Raw genomic sequence first — 21,317 nt, forward strand, 5'->3', positions numbered from 1 at the left:
TGAGTTTTTAAATATTTTAGATCGTTTAAAATTAAAATGTTTATGTTTTTAAAAATGATCAGGAAAATGTTTGTGGATATGCTGTTTTAGCAGTATTTTGTTCGATTACTAATTAATATTTGCCAAAATCCAATCATAAATTATATAGCATGATTAACTAACATTAGTTAATCATGTTATATAGTATATACAATATGACATAAGAATTTTATTATTATAATATTATTGATTAATATGAACAATTAATATTATTATAAAAGTCAATATTGACGTATTGTTGAATGGTGTGAATATAGGGTTGTCGTACAAAATACAAATAGTTTAACATAAATTTAAATAGCGTTTTGAAAAATGTTATTGTTTATAGAAAATAATACAATATACCAATATACGTATTAATGAAAAGTTGCTATGTCTCTATACGAATATAACTGGTATTTTTTGAATTGATATATGAACTAACTAAATTCGTTATTTTTTTCGTTTAAATATCGGCCAGTATTACTTGTATAACTTCGTCAAGACTTAATCTCAACAGATTTGAAAAAGAATTATGCATTTCCATTTTTGAGATGTTTAATTTCTATTAGAAGAGTAATTTTTGAGGAATCTTGTGTTTGGTACGATTGTTGTCAAAATTTGAAGTTCAAATATTTATAAAAATAATGTAGAAAAAATAGTCCAAATTATTGTTAAACTTATTATATACGCACGCATCGTACCATCTAGAATCTAAAATATAAAGGTAAATAATTTCTATTCGATTTATATTTATATTTAAATTTAATTTAATCTACTATAATATAACTGGCGTACATGAATTGCGTATTGCATATCCGAAACGCCGCCAAAAACAGAACAGGACGTATAATATTTAATTGCATTACGTCTTGTTATATCGTTTCTTTTTCAAATATAACGTAAGTACATGATTGTGCTGAAGTTCATAGCAAAAAATTAAAGCACATAAAATCAAATAAATTATTTAAGTTTTGTTATGTTCTCATGCTTAAATCTCCTTGGTACTCGGAGATTATTTTTATTGTTCGCGTTCTTTCCATGAACGATGAATATAGATAGTCCTATAATAGTGAAATAACTCAGGTAATATTTATTTTTATTCCGGTTACAGTTTTTGCTACCGTGTTAACGCATTGCATCGATATTTCAATGTTTGTGTTTAGTCTCATTATAGCCGCCGATAGATATTATTGAATTATATTAATCTGTAACAGTTGAGTTCGCGTGAAGAGTTCCCGATCGCTAAATAAAAATCCGTGGCAAGTTATAATTTATTATTACACAACACGATTATACCGAGTATTAGTATAATTAAAACTTTGTTGTGCGTGCTAATATTGTTTCAAATAATAATTACCGGGTACACCTGCACTTTTACAGAGAATAACGCACCAGTTTATGGTAATAATATTACTTTACTATAACGTCTCTAACGCGTCAAATGATTACAATTTATATAATAAACCCAAACCCCATGTCACGTGTCAGTATAGTCAGTCGAGGCGTTCCAATGCGAATGACGCAATATTGTTTTTATAACACGTTCACATAATAATACGATATACAAAACGACCTCGACGTATCCACAATTTATTTTCATACCGTGTTAGTAGCGCAAAGTTATGATTGTATTATGTAGAGTACTTCGATATAATCGCACGATTTGTCCGAGTTTAAATTTTCCCGAACGAATATTCTTTGACGTTGGCTTTATATGCATCACTTATTAGCATTGGCTATATAAATTATGATTATATTTTATAATTAATTTATTGGTTTTAGGCACCTTCGATTCATTTATATTTTATACCAATAGAATATTCGATTGGTTTCATTTTAATCCCACCATTGTGCGTACTCCTAGGCTTAAATAATTCTCATACGATTTTTCTATTTTACTGTTGTCTGTTGATTTTTAAAATGAAAATTGTATATTGTTGATATATTATCAAAACATTTTTATTTATAGTCCAATCAGTGTTACATGTTAAAATTCTTATTAGTATTAGGGGGATGATACAGTATCCTGCAACACTGATAAAAAAAAAAAAAAACTATATTCATTAAAATCAATACAAAAATGTATTTTATAGTAATATATTATTATTTATTATATATTTTTGTTTCGGTAAAATTAGGTATTATTAATTATATTATTTGGATGTGTGTTGTAAATATATATCTCAATTAGTAGTAGAGATACTACAAAATAAGAACAAGGTAACTGGATTTATTTTCTAAATTTCAGAAATAATTAATAAATATATCTACTTCGTGTAGACTTGATTTGGAGATGGGAGTTTGATGGAGATTTGGCATGATAAATTTCACAGTCCTCTTTCCTATTTGCACCATTGATTATAGTGCAAGTAAACGTTTAAATAATTTCGTATTTTTAACCATAATACATCTAGGTGGCGTACGCATAATATACACACTAAGACATTTAAAAACATCTTGTATAACATTGATATTTTTTTCATGTCCTAATATTCCGTGATGTAATCTTCATGGCTCAGAAACCGGTCGGACATTATTTGTAAATATATATATATATTTACGATTTATTATGCGTTTGTCAATGATTAAATGCAAAAACAAATAATTATGCTTCTATTTCTAAGTATAAGTATCAGTGATGTAGTTACAGATTATATGATAGGTTTAAACCTTCTACTATAACCAAGAAGGTATATCAATACATTAAAATGTTATATTTTATTTTCTAAAATTAACAAAAATAATAAACAATTATTGTTTTATTTAAATTTTTTTTTAGTAAAGCTATTTTATTAAAGTACATCTATCATTTTATCATATAAGTAATAAGACACTTATTAGGAGTAATTATATTATAAATTCTTTTTAAATATAAAAATTAATTTTAGATTAATAATTTAATATAGAGTTATAAATAAGTATATCTTTTATTTAGATAAAAAATAAAAATAACGCTAGTGAGTAAAATTGTATCTACGCAACTACGCCACTAGTACGTATGATGCCACTTATAGTGTGCATCATAATTTTTTAAAAGTTCTATAGATAAAAATAGTTTTCATAGCATATTTTGGTATTTAATTAGCATTTTTTGGTATAGAAACATTGACTTACTACCTACGTATGTAATAAATAAACTATTACAGTAGACGCCGTTTAAAAGACACACAGATATAAGGTTCAGTCGTTAATTAGACTCAAAATCGTCTGGAATGGACCGGATGTATCAAAATACATTAAAAAAAAAATCGGTTATAAGACTCAAATTTCGTAAAATAAATAGTAGAAAATAAACTTTTTTGGTTATAATTTAGAAATAAATTGGTATTGAAAAATTAAATAATACTCGTGTTGATTATTTCTAGTTTCTGTTGGTACCTTATAACGTATAATAATTTTTATCGTAGATAAAAGTTCACATTTATCGCAACGATTATCGTTATTATATTTTCGGAATATTAGAACAAAATAAAAAACAAACTAAAATTACAAATTTTTTTCAAAAATAATTTTTCAAAATAAATAATAAATACATTATACATACATCATTTATAATTTTTTATTAATGTTTAATTTTTATAATATTTTTATATGTACTATTTACCTATTATAATTTTAGTTTTTTTCATCAGGATTATTAAATTTATTCAATAATAAGTATGTAATGTGTAATATGTGTTAAAGTATTAAAATTAAAGCAAAATATGTAGTAAAATAAAATGTATAAATATACGTAATTAATTTTTTTTCCACTTCGCCTATAAGATTCATTCGGTTATAAGACTCACTTTGAGCTGGTACCAAAGTGAGTCTTATAAGCGGCGTCTACTGTATTTAGTTTTTTCCACCGCATTACTATGAAAAAAAAAACATTTCTACGATACGTCAATACTTATTCATTAATGGTAAATTGACTATAATAGAGTGTAATTTGAGGTATTCAAGTTAGAACATAATAATAATATAAAAACGGTTGATTGGAAACTTTTTTTAATTTTTTTTTATATAACTATTAATTTGGTATAAATAACAAGCCCAGAAAAATTATTTTTTATATGTTTTCATGTAACGATGCCACAGTGCTAATGTCATTCAATGGTTTGTACAATATGGTTTTTATGCGAAAATGTACACTTAAAACATGGCACAAATGGATTAACGATATGATCTACTTTCTCTTTCTGTAATGAGACCTGCAACAGAAAAAAAAATACATTCAATTATTTTTTAACATTGTGACGGGGATGAAACGAAATTTTTGTATTCCGTTGTCATATTTTAAAATCCAAAAACGACGAGTAAAATAAACAAACTCAGGAGCAAAAAACATTAAACTCATAAAAATGTGACTGGTTTTATACGGACTAATCGATCGTTATACGTTTAAAAACCGAAACAATAAATCAGCAGTAGCTATGTCTATGTATAATTACTAAACGTTACGAACATATTTTACTCATTAAAGTCTATATCAATATTCAATAATATGATCAATAAATACTGCAGTTCAACGTGTCACGCCTACATTTCAATTGGATAATTATATAATATAAAAATGCTGTTATAGGAAATTACGATGTTAAATCGGTAACTAATAACTGAATGAATGGCAACCAATAATATTTAATAATGTGTACACGTACCCTTTCTCGACGCATGTCAGTGACGATTCATCTACTACACTGTCCTCACCGCAACTTATCAACCTTGGATGTCCGTGCACGCATGTGATGAGCCTGTGTGCGTCTCCGGGGAGGGCAAACCTCGGGTACGGTTCGAATTTGGCCGACACCGAGTGTGGGTCCACTTTATCTGGGCAGCTGAATCCAATTATGTCTGTGCGAAAATGAAAAATCAAAACGTAATTCAATACACCGTTCGAGCAACACTATAGTACAATTTATATAATAATATATCTCGTGTTTGTGACCTGAGGGGCGAATTCACAACTATTAAATAAGTACGGGATGGGCCTAACGTAAATTGCAGCTTAAAATAATCATGGTTTCGCTTGCCATACTAAGTTACTTTAAGAGTAAATCCGACTAGGTACGCGTGATATTATCATATTATAATTGTAATATGCGCTTGGGTGATAAACGAAAATTTTGAGCACCTGCTGGGTTGCATCCCACGTCAACGAGCTCATCGGGCCAGTTGCACTTCTTGATCCTGTCGTCGTAAGCCAGGCCAGGTTCGCAGGGTAGCGAGTATGGCGATCCGTGTTCACATTTAACGTAGTTGGTGCTGCAAGAGGAACCGTCCGAGAACAGGCCGAACTGGTATTCACATCCGGGAGAACTGATCGGCACAACTGTGGAACACGATAACGATGTTATTATGATATGCAATTTTTCCATAGAAAAATTCGTGACGATTATCGCAAAAAGTATTTGGGGTTCCCCTAGTATCAATTATTTATCACTCCCCAAGAACGAGCTCGAGTTGTTTCAATTTTCTAATAAATCAATTTGTTGATTTCTTATCCAATCGCTACATTATGATTGTCTATAACAATAGTTTTATCACCTACAACATTCGACTTTAGACTATAGATGCACTTAAATACAATCGTAAACTGTGGATTTAGGATCAAATATATAAACACTAGGGGTCAGTGAAAAAAATATATCAATTTATGCGGGTCTACGATTTCTTAAGATACTAATATATATATATATATATAATCGTATATATTCTATTTCATCGCCCTCTGTGGTTTTGAGCATAATATGCAAAATAACAAAATGTTGGATGGTGTTATTAGGATCACATGTCACCGCCCAATATGTTTACGTCGTCGAGTAAACTATATACTTTAAGTTTTGCATCGTATATTAATTCATTACTGCGCGTAACCTACGTTCGGCTTTGCGATTGCCACAGTCGACGGCCCAGTGGTAGTTGCAGTGGTGGTAGGCGGCGCCTTTGCCGTCATACAGCAGACCGTTGCCGCACTGTTCCAGTGTCAGCGTGCCGTTCGTGCACAGGTAAAATTGATCGCAATAATCGGGGTGGGCATACGTCTGTTCACCATGTTGTTCCGGACACTGCGACGATCTTTCCGCGCTGTAGTCCTGGCACTGGATCACTGCGAAATGAAAAAAAACTAGGTTAGGTTATTATAACTTTGCTATAGTTAACCAGGTAGAATAACTCCAGCCTGATATACCTATATAAACACACAAATGGTCTTATCGAATTTGTCTTATTATAAAACTGTTCACCTCGGTCATCAGTAAAATTATCAAAACATATTCTAGTAGATTATAATATATATTTATACATCGATTGGTTTTTAAAAACGCGCGTGGAAAATCGTTGCCATACAACGATTGGCTACACTAAATATTATCATATAGTATGGCTGTCCAATGATAATATCGATTGTACACAACGTATATGTTTATATATTCGTTCAATACGCTTATATATTATCGAATTGACGAGCAATTATGTGCAGTCTTAAGGGTATCGATTTTGGCGGGCACAAACGATGACAATCGCGTCGGTATATTCACACTCGGTGGTGACGTGGGTTAGAACGCAGCAGCAGTTGCGGGTGCTCATGTGGGTACATAATAATTTGACACATATAATATACACGTATATAGTATATAGAGCGGTATATAATAATATTATGCACGAGTATACGAGTTCAATTTTTCTTCAGCCTGCCGCCGTTGCGTTTTAAACTCGTTTCGCTGGGGAGGAACACCCATACAAACCGCATCACGAGCCCGTTGCAAACTTTCACCCGAGCGAAAACCGCACTCGAGAGTATATGTTATTACAGTATTATTATCGTTATTATATATATATATATACATACAATCCATACATATAGAGTATAAGTCATTATTTTGTGATCGCGCTCCCGATATCGAGGCGTGCGCAGTCTCCCGGGCGTACATGTACATATATAATATAATGGCCGCTGTCGGTATGGAGTAATTTATGAAACGCTTCGGGCGAGCGGTTTTGTTCCAATCTGTCATATACACGTCCAATGCTAGTTGCACAACTCGGACACGTTATATATATATATTTATGTATAATATTGTATTATTTATAAGTTTATAACAATATTATGCAACTGATATACAACTAATATAATATAATATGTATCGCTATATAGATAGGTAAACGATTTATAATAATAACAATAATAATATTATGTTCTTGGGGGCCGCGTTTCTATTAGCCGTACACCGTTTCTTGGACCCAAAATCCGTCACACCCTCCAAGCTCAACCACCTACAACTTACCCGGATCCTTGTAACCAACAACGACCGATTTTTAACCCCTTTTTATATATGTATTATGTATATACCTACTATATATATAATATTTAATATATTATTAATAATAAATATTATATACATAGTGATTGTGTACTCGATCAGTTTTCATGGTCATCTGTAGATAATTATTGCACGTATTGATGTTCTATATTTAATATGATATATATATGCTATGTCTAGTGTACTCTATTGAATATCATAACAACCGATTTGTATGCATATTATTAATACAACACTTATTAATTTATACAAAAATTATAAAATCACGAACTTCCGACTACACCCAACGTTCAAAAACATTAAATGAACATATTATTCTTGGCCGTTGCAGACTTTTAGTGTTTAATGTATTCTATAGTTATATTATAATAAATGTATTTTTAATTGAATATTGATAAATGGCATACCATCTAAAGAATTCATAGTTATTTTGTTTTTTTATGATATCGTAACATAATCGTCCCTCGAAGTGATACATGAAAAACATAGGTACGTTCAAAATAAAACGACATACACTTAAGTTATATTTATATACCTACACGGGCTACACGCGACAATCAACGCTGATGCTTCATCAAATGCACTGGTCCAATTCTAGTCATATGAAATGTTCAAATAGATAATGTATGTACTTCGATCGCGAAAATTATGTACATAATATTACTGATGATCCGAATTAAAAATGGTAACACACGATAAATGCGAGTAAGACATAAGTTTACATACCTGTTGCTTTGAGCAGGAGCACTGCGGAAAACGTCCAAAAGACGTTCATTGTAGCGGCGGTCTGTGTGGTATTTACCTATGCGTGTTTACAAATCCGACCTGTCAGACAATCGGCGGCTTCTGGTGCACTGTACGCGTTGTACGTAAAATATAATAATAATGAAAAAAGAATAATAAAACGCACGTGACAAATGTTATATGTACGTGTGTACTACGCGCCTTTCACCGACAGCGCTCCAATCAGATCCCCAATCTGTATAGTATTCACACGCTGCTGTAGCTCGAAACCGAATGAACTTGAACCACTCCACCGTGAGTCGATCGAAGTGTCGGCCGACTGTATAATAGTTATATTATATATATATATATATATATATTTATCATTATAATATGTTATATTATATTATATATGCCATTATGGCGATATTGATAATATTATATAGTCTCTTGGTACTATTTCTTCATTGGTGGCGGTTTTTTTTCTGTAGTTCTCGATTCGTAAAATACGAATGTCACGATATTCTCGATTTATAATACTACAGACATATAATATACTATAATGAAATAATATAAGTACTATGGTTTTGTTACGATTGGCTATACGAAGTATATATATTTTTTGGTTCGTGGTGATTCTTTTGCAGGATTGATAGATATAATAGATAATAATTGTTGTAATTTTCGCGACAGAGCACAATATCATTGCTTGTTGTGTGTTCATCCGCAAGTTTAAATAAATATATATTTGTAATAGATATAATTATAAACGACGAAACGAGGTGAAAGTTTATTTGGTTTCAATAATTGGCCCTTAGAACCGTGTAAATCGTTTTAAAAAACTCATTACGCATTTATTTTATTCCGACGAAGCGATTTTGGCGAAAACATAAAATACTGTAATTTTAATGAAATTTCCTAGAAGTAGCAATATTATTTTGTCAAGTTTATTATTTTCACATGTTATATTTAATACACAAGAATGCTTCTTTCCGTTTATGAGCCGACTGCAGTTTTCTTTTTACTTGTTATTCTAGAAATTGTATAGAATGCGAAGAAAAAGTATTCATCTGTTAAAATTTATAACACTGATTTATGTTAAAAATGTAAACATTTTTGAGATTATTTATCAGACGAGATTCGAGATGGTGTGTAATTATATCAACTTTTATTTATTTATTTGGTATAATAAAAAGTATTTCATTATTTTCCTGAGAAATTACATTTTGATTTTCGATTGACAGAAGATGTCAAAATTATATTATGTGTTTATGTAGAATACAGGGACAACACGCATATTTTAAGTAGGTAACATAACATTGTAATAATTATCTGATGCAACTTAATTTTCTTCGGATCAAGTTTCACTCGTCTATTCAAATAAAATGAATTGTATAAAGGACGATGTTATTATTATTGTAAATATAATTTTTGTTGAAACGACTGTGCTTAAATCCTTTACAAAGGGCAATCTAGCAACTGTCAATTAATTAATATGGCTCCGTGGAATTCCATAATGTTTCCATCCTATCATTATTCTCTCTATATTTCATGGACTTTCAAGGCTGACGGTCATTAAGAAAACCGGCTAACATTATCATAATGTAACTTTGGAATTGTGCCCAAACGCCCTAAACAACATCATGGTGGTATTAATATTCTCGCATAAACTACAGACAATTTTACAATCTAAATATTTTCGAATATATTATTACTATTACGTACAAATAAATAAATTGTCTATTAAAATTATAATTTTTTCAATGAAAAATAAATTATCATAATTTCAATTTTTTTTTATACATTTAAGTTTAAAGTCGCTGTCTTAATAGCTATCAATACTGCATTTATATAACATGTATAATAACAATATATGCTTTATGCCTTTATACATATCACATTATGTAGTCTCAAGTCAGCTATTTTTATTTATGTTGAATGTAAAATATTGTTTATTAATTTTATTTAATTTTCATTAATTTTGTACATTCTTACAAACCTTATTCATGTGAAACTTTTATCAAATTTTATTTTTATTAATCTTTATTATTTGCATTCTTTTTTTTTGTATATGAACCAGAGAAACAAAAAATAAATTTTAATAACTTATTATTTACTAACATAAAATCATCCATGTACGATTTTAATTCAATAAATTCAAAGGAAAGTATTGTATTCGATAAATATATTTATGTACCACGACATAGTATAAATAGGTGTCCCTCTTATAGTGTATAAAAAGTACCATTTACCTCGTACCAATTTTAAATATTTGTAAGTGTAAGCTTACTGTAAAGTTATTAATTATGATAACAACGGTATTCCAGTATGAATATTTTAATGTATCAAAAGTTCTTGACACATGTTAAATTTATTTTCTAAATGGACTAAAATGTTTGAATTTAATTTTTTTTATTAATTGGTTTAATTACAAATAAATAAATAATTTGAAAAACATTTTGTAAGTCCATAAAAATAATGAATAATAAAATTTGATTTTGCGCAGTGGCGATATTGAAACCAATGAGGATCATCCGAGGTGCGATTATTGTTAGTTGAAAACATGCTGCAGATAAAATATTTCTTGGTAAACACACAATTAAAAATTTTAATTTAGACATTTCTATAGGTAACTGGATTTAAGATAAATTAAGATCATGAATCTTTGATAAGGTTTAATGGAATATGCTAGTAAAATCGTTATATCTATTTAATACATCCTGTCATAACAAAATCGTGTCTCAAATTTTCAATGGACAATAGCTATGTATTATAAATTGAGTATTTGTGTTATATACTGATTTTAAGGTATTGTTAGGGTAACTTATTATGAGGCTTATTCTCATTAATCGTGTAGTTTCAAAAATCGTGTTATATATATAGTAAAAGTTTCCATTTTTTTTTTCAAATTTAAGTTGTTTATTTAAATGAATGGTAAGTTAAAATTTAATTTAATCGTATAAATATCATATAATGATGTTTAGTAACTTAATTATGTAGATTAATGGATATTGTATAATTATTAACCAACTTAATACGTTGAGCAAATATGATTCTTAGTAACATAGATGTTTAAAATTTTCAAAATAATATGAAATCTGGTCAAAATAAAAATTATTTGTACATTATACTTACTATGATATTATTAAGCTATAACATACTAATGAGTCTTGAAAATAAATTTGAAACTAAACTCTGAGGGTATGCTACTAGCAATAAAGGATATTTCAAGTTTGAATAGTTTATATTCTCAACTACAAAAAATAGTTAAGTAGAATATATAACAATATTTATTCACTTTTATAAGTAGATAAGGCTTTAAAATAAATGTTATTCAAATATAGTTTACTAATTTTTTTTTTTTATTTAATGTATATGATATTTCTATTTTAACATTTCCCTTAATCGATAAATTTTAGAAAATTATGGGTGTGGTTTTTATAATATTATTTTTTATGTTTATTTGATATTTAATTATTATGTCAATTTAAATAGTTCCTACAGTTTTCAGTAATAAATTGATTCAAACAACATACTAGGTTTTTAAATAAAATATTAGTATATTATATAATTAGTTATTGTGTGTGCGTAGATAGATTTTATTAAAAAAACTCTCAAATGTAATATATATTAGGTAATTGGAAACATGTTAAATTCAAATTATTTTCAAATTTATTAGCACATATTATGCTTACACTTGAATATCTATTTAATTTTATAGTTTTATTTCAATTTCAGAATATCTGAATATATATAATTATTTTTATGTGTCCACTAAGAATGAATTAATTTGGTAACAGAAAAAAATTAATATCTTTTTCATGAAATATTTTTAGTTATAATTTAATTATTATTGAATATTGATTAAACATAGTATTGTCAAAGATATGGTACCTATACTCAGTATCACTATTCAGTAGTGTTGTAAAAAATAATTTTCTTAAAATAATTTTGTTTTTAAAATCTTAATTTAAATTTTGTTTTATTTTAAACATCTTATAGCCAAAATCATAAATTATAGTAAGCAATAGCTTAATGAAAACTAAGTTAGAAGTAAATGTATTATTATGTAGGTACGGTATAAAGTACCTTGTATTTAATACCATTTTAGATAAAAGATTTTATTAAATAAGAAAAATTACTTAACTGAAAACTTATTATCTCGGTTTCAGCATTCATAATAATTATAATTAAGAAACTGGTACGAGGTTATTAAATAAGTTATTTAATTTACAGTCTAAACAAGTGGCGGTGTTCATAATGTAGAGTACACAACCATTAAAAGTAATCAGCTCACGAGAAACGCACAGTGGGCGTGTGAAATGCATTGAATAAAATAAAAAGATAAATCATAAGCTTTCACTTATCATATTAGTATTTCAAGGATTTATTTTAAATTAACTTAAAGAATTAAAACATTGTTGGATACATTTTAGGATGCAATTAACTACTATTATTATTCAGTATAATGTACATTGTGATTGTTTTTTAAAACAACAAACATATTTATTTTACATTTAAATATAAAATAATTACACTAATAGATAATATAAATGAGATTTTAGTTTTTTCCGCTCTTCTTCTCGTCTTCGTTTTCGTAATAATTTTCACTGAAAAATAATAAAAAGTAAATATAATTAATATTATTTATAAAAATGGAACTTATTTTATTTATTAAATTTACATCTAATGTAAAATGTAAATTGTTGGTATCTCTATTTTATATACTAATTTTACCAGATAATAACTGTACCTATATTTTTTGGAACTTTTTCGACCACAAAGGACATGTTCTCATCGTAATAATTAAGATATAATAATGATTTTTTTTAAATGAACTTCAACAATTTTGTAAGCGTAATGCACATAACTTTATTCTCGAATTACTATAGACGTTTTTTTTTATATAGAAATTTGTGAATCTCACAGAATTTAACATTACTTTTTCTAGATTTTTTTTGATTGTATATTATTTATTGATTTATATTTCATAATATTATATCTTATTAATAAACTATTCATAAAATATATCTGACAATGTAATAAGAAATTAGTAATGAATGGATATAAAAGCTTAAATCGTGAAAGCCATTCATATCGCTTACAGTGAAATTAATCATGAGATATATAACGTGAGGTGCAGAACAGGAATCGATTGATTAGACATTTTTTGATGTCTGATGAAGAATAGAAGGCAAGAAAGGCGAGAAATATTTTTCCTAGTCAAAAATGTTTGTTTTTTTATACGAATTGAATAAAAGTATTGCGTGATTTTTTTTAACAGTTTCTAATGAAAATAAATCAGTGCTGTGTGGTAAATGTCCGTTTGTAATGTAATTATGTTAATGATCCCTAACAATGAGATAGGAATTAACGTAATCGACTTTTGCAGAATATAGCGCCTAATTAAAACGTAAAAATGAATAATAATTACTTTTTAAAATATTTGCATGATGGATATTGTGATTAATTATAATACTTATTAATATGCTCTCACGTTTTGAGCTATTAAAAGATTGAGAAGTAAAATATACATTTTATACCCATTTTTTTATCTTCGCGTGTGTATTTTAATTTTACCTTATGCCATTTTACCAAACAGTACATTTTTTTTCTCGCCGTGATTTTATAATCATTATGTAATAGTAGGTATGTTATATGTACGAGGGTCAAAGACTAATCAAAATTTATGACTACTGAATTAGGAGCAAAGTTTAGCCGATTGTTTAAGCAAAAAACATAGTAAAGTGATATTTTTCTCACCCAGAATAACTTCAGTCCTATATACCTATCAGTTTACTGCTATCATAATAAATTATTATCATCACTTACCATCCGGGTACGTTTTCCGGTTCGTCACACTTGAACGACACGTCGTTGTACACGGAACCCGCGGAGCAGCTACCATATTGCGGGATGACACCGTTCCTGCAGATGTAGAACTTCTGACAGTCATCGGGGTGCGCAAATGTCGGATGAGGTAAGATTCTGCCGTTGGGACCAACCACGTCACCGTCAGGGCATGAAAAACCATCTGTGAGGACCTCTGCGAAAAATGTAAATACATGATATAATAATAAATAAGTAAACGAAAATAACAAACGTTTGCAGTTCATGCAACGATAATGTATATTATTAAATGGTTTAATATATTTATGTTATTTCTATGACGCTTTAGTTATATTTCATAATATAGAAAAGTAATAGATTTGTAAAACGTAAGTATATATTATGTTTTTGACTATTCATAAAACATATAAACAATTTCATATAACGGTAAAACAATATATACTGGCCATGTTATAATATATATATATATTACAAGATATTACAACTTATAAGTGACTTGATAAATATTTTCTCATTTTGTATAAATAAAAATAAAAAAATGATAATAATATTTTTCCAAACATAGATAAATATTATTATGTCGTTTATTTTATATAGATAAATCATGCAATATCATAGTATGCTCCATAATATACCGAAAAGGTACATAAACAAACTGATCAAAACGGGTCAGAATAAATTTAGTCTGGTTTTTGTCGAAAATTAAAATTTCTAAAACATCAAATTGTAATTTCAAATAATTATCTAAATAATATTGTAGTATCTGCTTCAATCGAAGCGATAACTATAATTCCACATAGGTAGGTATAATAGATAGTTTGTCCATTCCCTTTATATATAATCATATTATCACATTACACCGATTATATAAACTGTAAATTGTAATAGCATGGGCTTGTCTGGAGTTCGACGTACTGTGTTATGATTAATGTTTATTGTGTGATTGAATTTATATCTAATTATTATTCTACTTGTACGGTGGCGTACGGTTTAAACGATCAGAATAGATAATCCGTACGAAACCGTATAACAACACCTATAACACGTGCAGTTCGCTATACATCGTTTTTGGAATGTCTAATTCGTTTCGAAATCCAATAATCATATCTTCATCAATATGCAAATATATAATTGTAACTGCAATGCACGCTGAATGACACCATGCAATTTTGGGCGATTTATTAGCATTACGCATAAACGATATACGTGTTAAATACTGTTAATCCTATCCCCGAAACGTTTTGTAAATGGCTACTTATGCAAATTACTTTTAACCAACCTATTCCAAATAACATAGTAATATGTTACTATTACGCTTAAAAATAATCTATACCCACATGTGTAATCAGGCACGGTTTGTGTATTTTTTGATTGAAAAATAAGGTTTAGTGATGGATAGAGTTACATTCATATAGTTATAACACTATTAAAAATATTATTTTGAGTTGATTTCTATTAAACGTACTAAGTATTTTTAAAGCTGTTAAGCAAAAAAAAATGTTAACAATAGGCAATGTATGATATAATAATATGTATATTGTATACTCATTTACTAAACAAGTCTGAGTGAACTTGAAAAACTCTGAGAAGTTGGGAGGGGGCGGATTATCCTCCCAAATTACACATATGACTATAACAAAGATTTATTCTATATATATACTTATATCGATTACTTTCTATTTTTCAATATATACACACCTACGCTTACTATATACCTACCTATAATATAGTCTATACTCTATGATACTCTATATAGAATTTCGAACACGATGTCAACACGTGAACTGTAACACTATACTATTCATGGAATCAAAATCTGCAAACTAAAGCCCATATTATACACTATATGTAATATCGAAATATAATTAAAATCACAGAGAAACGTAAGAGTATCATACGTAGTAAATCATACGAGAGTACATATATTGAAAAATATTTCATAAATGTTGTCTATTATTAGTGTTGTATTGTTTGTCATAAAAAATACAATTTTAAAACCTCTGCAAAACAATAATATATTTAATATATATAATGCTTGGCTAAGAAACGTTTCAAGATTTACGACTACATAGTAACTTAATAAGTTATAAGTGTATAACATTCACGTGTTGTAAATACATGTGTTGCATACTACTTATATAATAAACGAAACTGTTTGTCGTCTGAAAAATGTAAGTTAGTTAATATTTACATTATGTCACGGTCCACATCAAGACCGTTCGCCGTAAATTATATAGAGTTATTATTTTATTGCGAACCAAGCAATACCTTAGAAAATACAAGAAATTGTTTTTAAGCGTTTAAAAAAATTATTGACAACCACAAAAAGACTGTTGGTACTTCAGTTTATTTCGAAATGTTAAAAATGTTGTTAAACTTCATAAAATATTGTCTATCAGTTTGCGAAAATAAGAATCATCAAAGCTCAAAGGTACTTTATCAATACGTCTTGTTCCAGTACATTGGAGGTTATTGATCGCGTGTACTATATGATAAATATGTACTATACAATAGTTTACACTATAAACGTGTGTAAAGAGGGGGGTAATAAAAAGATTCATATTAAGCCTATACAAATCGATGATGTACATAGAAGTGTAGCAATAACTGTTACGTTGGTTCGTTAAAAAGATAGCGGGGTGAGTATCTTTATTATAATTTATTAGTATATTTTACCAGAAATCGTAGAAATCTTTTAAAATAAAAGTTTGGAACTACTAGAATGTAACGTTTGTATCCCGATAAAATCTCTGTAGGTAGTTATCTACATATTTTTCTAAACATTTGATTATAAAGTGAACTTATATTATGTAATAAGTAGTATAATATTATTATGAATTATGATAGTTATATAATTATATAATTATTACTATATATATATTAATATTTATAATATTATTTTACATTTTTATCGGGTGGTCAAAAATATTGATGATTTATACTAAAATTTATTTCATATCGAACGATTATGTATAGGAAGTTGTATTTTTAATGTTATATAATACTTTAAAGTTTTTGAATTTATGGTGCATATTATCTTAGATTTTTTTTAACTACCTATGTTTTATATCTATATCCTAAATCTGTATTTAAAAAAAAATGTTTAAGCTTTTTTTGGTTTTTAAATTGAAGAAAAATAAAGATTGTCGTTATCCAAGGGAATATTTTAAAAGTCATATTTAGTATTAAACTTTGATTATAAAATATATAATATCAGGATACTGTAATATGTATAACATATAGTTTTTAAGGCATGTCAGTATAGGTATTCGATTGATGATTTGGGACTTAAGTTATCTGCTCTTATTATGACGAACTACGCGAAATCTACATGCCATAGGTTTTAATGTGATATGTAATATAATATGTTGTACATAATAATATTATTGTATACCTTTTTTGGTCGTCGTGCATTGCCGCTTGCTGTCCGTTGACCAGGCACAAGAACTAGTTGAATCGTCGTATATCAGACCAGGCGGACACGGCATCTCGTTGGCCACGCCGTCCACGCAATTAACGAATTTGTCGCAGGAACCCTCGTCCCAATGCCTGTAGTAACCGTTGGCCCGAGGGCAGCCCTTAGACGGTTTTGGTTCCTCTGTTGAAGGATTAACAAATAATAATATTTAACGAGTGTCGAAATAAAAATCTTAATATGTATTGGACATCATCAAAATTTCACATTATACATGATATGTGGTACGAACGTTGGTGACCACATTCACAAATTGAATAAATAATACGTTATGTAATTTCCATCAATTATGAGACAACAAAATCTGAACAATTTATATGCATATATTAATATATATATACTTACATGTATTTGGTGGTTGTTTTCTAGATATTTAGTAGTCAGGGAATTTACTACAGCACCATAAGGAGATTTTGTATAGAATATGAGAATAAAATACTTTGCACTGTTATACTCAAAAAGCGTTTTAAAAATTTAATATTTTCTATTAATTGTTGATTATTTAAACCAAAATATTGTGTATGAAAATTCTTTTAGGTAATACTAGTAAAATAGTGTTTTTCAATAATTTTAATAAATCCTAGTAAAAGAGTATTATTTTAAAAATTAAATTAAATTCTTCAGTAATATTGAGAGGTACAGTCGTATGCATCGTATAATTTAAATTTTGCCGATAATTAACTTGTAATAAGTATTTCCCCCTTACATTAATAAAAACAATATATCGCAGCATTTACTACAATACATTTAATTCACAATATATACCTTGGTAGATAACACTAAAGTGCAAAAGAGAATTCAGATATACCAAAACATAAAATTTTGAATTGTACTCGTAGATAAGTCATTGTATGTATGGCAGTGGCAACACTATACCTATTTCCTACACTATGTTACAATATTATATCAGCCTTTTTTTAAAAAAAAGAATTAACACCGTTCTAAATTTATGTGCAGGGCAGCTTCAGAAGCTCGTCCACTGCAGACCTGTTTTGATACATTTTTACGCTTAAGTTCGCCACTAATATTTCATTGAATAGTATTATTTTATTATGCGATATTGATCCGTAATAATATAACCGAATATCTGAATCGTCTAAAACGGCTGAACATGTGTCAAATGAGACTACATAGTACACATAGTTATAACTTAAACTCAGATTCTATGGCCATTGCCTTAGTTATAGTTATATACTTATATGAGTTATATGTAATTGAAGACTGTATATATACATAAATTATTTGCTAATGTAATGAACACTTACGCTGAACGGTCCTCTGACCGCAGTCTACGTTTACAGATGTATCGCATTTTTCATGAGTCGGGCTGGTGTCGTCAAACAGCAGTCCGTCGGGGCAGAGTTTTTCAGTTAGTTCGCCGTCCACAGAGCAGTGGTAATACAGATCACATTGTATCTGATCGGCGTAGAACCCTGGTTTCTCGGGACATTGGAATTCACGGTTGTTCTGTTGCTGTCCGAGCGCTAAGCCTACACATACATACACACATTATATCTTATTATTATTATATGTATTATAACTTGTCAGTAGTGTTTGAGGCGAGGAAAATTCCAAAAATAATTGTTTTTTTATTGTATCGACTAAGGATTGTTAGAAATCGATTAAAAGTATGATTGCCGTCAAATTGCGGTCAGATGCAAATTTACATGCAAGTAACACACATAATGTAATAAATTATAATAATATAAAATATAAATCTATTACATAGTGAATTATAAGTTATAATTTATAACATAAGCAGTCAGATTAAAAAGAAAATATATATAATAATGTTCTACTCTGATAAAATTGGCTGAATCTACTTCTGGACATATGCAACATTTAACAACTATCAATTCCTTTCTTTACGGGGACTTAAAATGTTGAGTACAAAGAATTGATACGGATTTATGATGTCATACAATGGTCGATGAGAGAAGGCTAAAAAAAAACGTCCACGCACGTGCATGCATGTACCTGAACGTATATTGACATAATATAATATAATTTATGACCAATATTACGTGTGTATAATAATAATATTAAATATAGTGTATATGTATAATATGTACAGCGTACACGATATTATTAACGTACCGCTATATTATCATGTATAAACTATGATAGTATTGTGTACAAACCAATGCACAGGCGCGGGTTGTCATAATTTCACATTACTAGACTAGTGGATTTCACGTAAAACCATATAGTATTAATAATAACCGTATGTATTTAACCAATAATCATTACATAGGTAATACCACTGTTTAGGTATCTTATAAGTTATCTGTTATTTATATAGGTACTTACCCGTAAATAGAATAAGCGCAGCAGCGGTAGCAGTCGGAGCGTGCAGAAGCATCGTTGGTAAAAGGCGAGCAGATTACGAATGGACCGGGTCTTCGGGCACGTATTATAACCAGCTATAGGTATACCCGCCGCGGACGGAAGACGAACGAAAAACTAGTCGGCGGAGCTCCCGCGTGCGACTTGTCGCGACCTCTGTTGTAGTGGTGCCGGCGACGGACGACAAAAGGTTTTTGAACTCCTATTCGTTACAACATAATATATAATGCGATACACGCACGTGACGATTTTCAATGGGCCCGTGTGAGAACGTTCTTAACCACTGCACTCTGCGCGCGATATATAATATTTTATTGTTATTAAAATATTATATATGATGGCCGCACAAAAGAGGTACGTGACGAAACACGGACGCGTGTACCTCCACAACCTATGTTTCGGACGATTCTTCGACGAATGTAACGCGTATAGTGCACCTGTATCACCTATATATATATATACATACATATATATGAGTGTGTGTATTATGTGTGCATAGGCTTTACCCGCCTCCTGACCAGGTTTATTTAGACTCACTTGGCTGTTTGAACACTCTGCGGAAACCGTCTACTAAATACTCAACTTTTATAATATTCACAAGAATTAGCTTCATAATATATTATTATATAAACTGTTGATCATTTCTATTTATCTGATGTTTAAGAAACCTCTGTGAACTATAACAGCAGCCAAGTGGCTCTCTATTATACTGCAGTAACAACTGACTAAAACCTTATAATAATGTTCTGTTTCACAGACGTAGTTAATATTATTAGATAAAGATAATATATTATCGGCGGGCACCAGCGCGCAGCTATAGATACCACCCTGTATAATGCACACACTGGTTGGCCGCCGCTAGGTAGACATATATAATATTTGATTTCCTGACAATGCGTTTTACACGCCATTTACGGGCATAGGTAACACGGGCGTAACCGAAAATACTGAAAGTGACCTTTACATATTTGTATTCGCCCAACGGCTGTATATCGTAATTTAACACTACCTGTATTACGGCGTCCAACGACTTTTACGTCCGCCTATGGTAAAATATAATTAAACGAATTCAATTTGATAAAAAACTATTAACGAGTAATTTATATTTACGAGTTGTCTTTGACGAAAACGACTATCTCCCAGAATTTTAATTGACGTATAAATGTCTAATGGCTATTACGAGAATATTTTAAACAGAAAACAACGACGTCTGTTAAAGTCACGGTTGTTGTTTAAACTCATATTATTCTTGGACCCAATGTATATCTAATATGTATAATATTATGTATAATATTATAATACATGTGTTTACCGTCTATATATTATTATTATATACCTAGTTATTGTTTTTGAAATGATGCTCGAAAATAACATATTTATCCCTGAAATTTTTTTATAATAGGTATACGTGTGTACTAGGTATGACTAATGGAAAATTGTGTGGATTAAACAAGTTTTCATATCGTATAAAAATCAAGACACCTTTATGTGTTGCGTCATCAAACCAGTGCAACACTTGAATTTGGTGAAAGCTATAGAAACTGAACTGGAGGCGTTTAATTTGAGTATTAGTATAACTAATAATTACATAATTTTAT

The 21,317-nt window shown here is 29.1% G+C and overlaps 2 protein-coding genes and 1 non-coding gene across 3 annotated transcripts; 1 reads left to right on the forward strand and 2 right to left on the reverse strand.

The window, feature by feature from the left end:
- Positions 1–3,994: 3,994 nt before the first annotated feature.
- LOC113547826 (protein obstructor-E) lies at positions 3,995–8,228 on the reverse strand. The gene is made up of 5 exons (XM_026948345.1): positions 8,052–8,228; positions 5,885–6,112; positions 5,138–5,335; positions 4,665–4,857; positions 3,995–4,214 (listed from the first exon to the last, which is right to left on the reverse strand). The coding sequence occupies exons 1-5, from the start codon at positions 8,098–8,100 to the stop codon at positions 4,190–4,192; spliced, it is 693 nt and encodes a 230-aa protein (XP_026804146.1). The 5' UTR covers positions 8,101–8,228; the 3' UTR covers positions 3,995–4,189.
- Positions 8,229–10,542: 2,314 nt separating this feature from the next.
- LOC113550754 lies at positions 10,543–10,674 on the forward strand. The gene has a single exon (XR_003405063.1). It is a non-coding gene; the product is annotated as a U4 spliceosomal RNA (small nuclear RNA).
- A 1,800-nt stretch (positions 10,675–12,474) lies between these two features.
- On the reverse strand, positions 12,475–20,119 carry LOC113557096 (protein obstructor-E-like). The gene is made up of 5 exons (XM_026962408.1): positions 19,684–20,119; positions 18,639–18,863; positions 17,293–17,496; positions 13,881–14,094; positions 12,475–12,658 (listed from the first exon to the last, which is right to left on the reverse strand). Exons 1-5 carry the CDS (start codon positions 19,733–19,735, stop codon positions 12,610–12,612), a joined length of 744 nt encoding a protein of 247 aa, XP_026818209.1. The 5' UTR covers positions 19,736–20,119; the 3' UTR covers positions 12,475–12,609.
- Between the last annotated feature and the right edge of the window lie 1,198 nt (positions 20,120–21,317).

This window comes from Rhopalosiphum maidis, chromosome 1 (genome assembly GCF_003676215.2).
Source record: "Rhopalosiphum maidis isolate BTI-1 chromosome 1, ASM367621v3, whole genome shotgun sequence".
NCBI classification, from domain to species: Eukaryota; Metazoa; Arthropoda; class Insecta; order Hemiptera; family Aphididae; genus Rhopalosiphum; species Rhopalosiphum maidis.

What these genes read in the sequence shown, in the direction of transcription:
- LOC113557096 (XM_026962408.1), bottom strand. Translation starts at nt 19,735, where the DNA reads ATGCTTCTGCACGCTCCGACTGCTACCGCTGCTGCGCTTATTCTATTT. An exon ending in CGGTCAGAGGACCGTTCAGC is followed by an intron (nt 17,497 to 18,638) that starts GTAAGTGTTCAT and finishes ATCCTTCAACAG; the next exon opens with AGGAACCAAAACCGTCTAAG. An exon ending in ATGCACGACGACCAAAAAAG is followed by an intron (nt 14,095 to 17,292) that starts GTATACAATAAT and finishes CATTTTTCGCAG; the next exon opens with AGGTCCTCACAGATGGTTTT.
- LOC113547826 (XM_026948345.1), bottom strand. Translation starts at nt 8,100, where the DNA reads ATGAACGTCTTTTGGACGTTTTCCGCAGTGCTCCTGCTCAAAGCAACA. An exon ending in TGGCAATCGCAAAGCCGAAC is followed by an intron (nt 5,336 to 5,884) that starts GTAGGTTACGCG and finishes CGTGTTCCACAG; the next exon opens with TTGTGCCGATCAGTTCTCCC. An exon ending in CGTGGGATGCAACCCAGCAG is followed by an intron (nt 4,858 to 5,137) that starts GTGCTCAAAATT and finishes ATTTTCGCACAG; the next exon opens with ACATAATTGGATTCAGCTGC.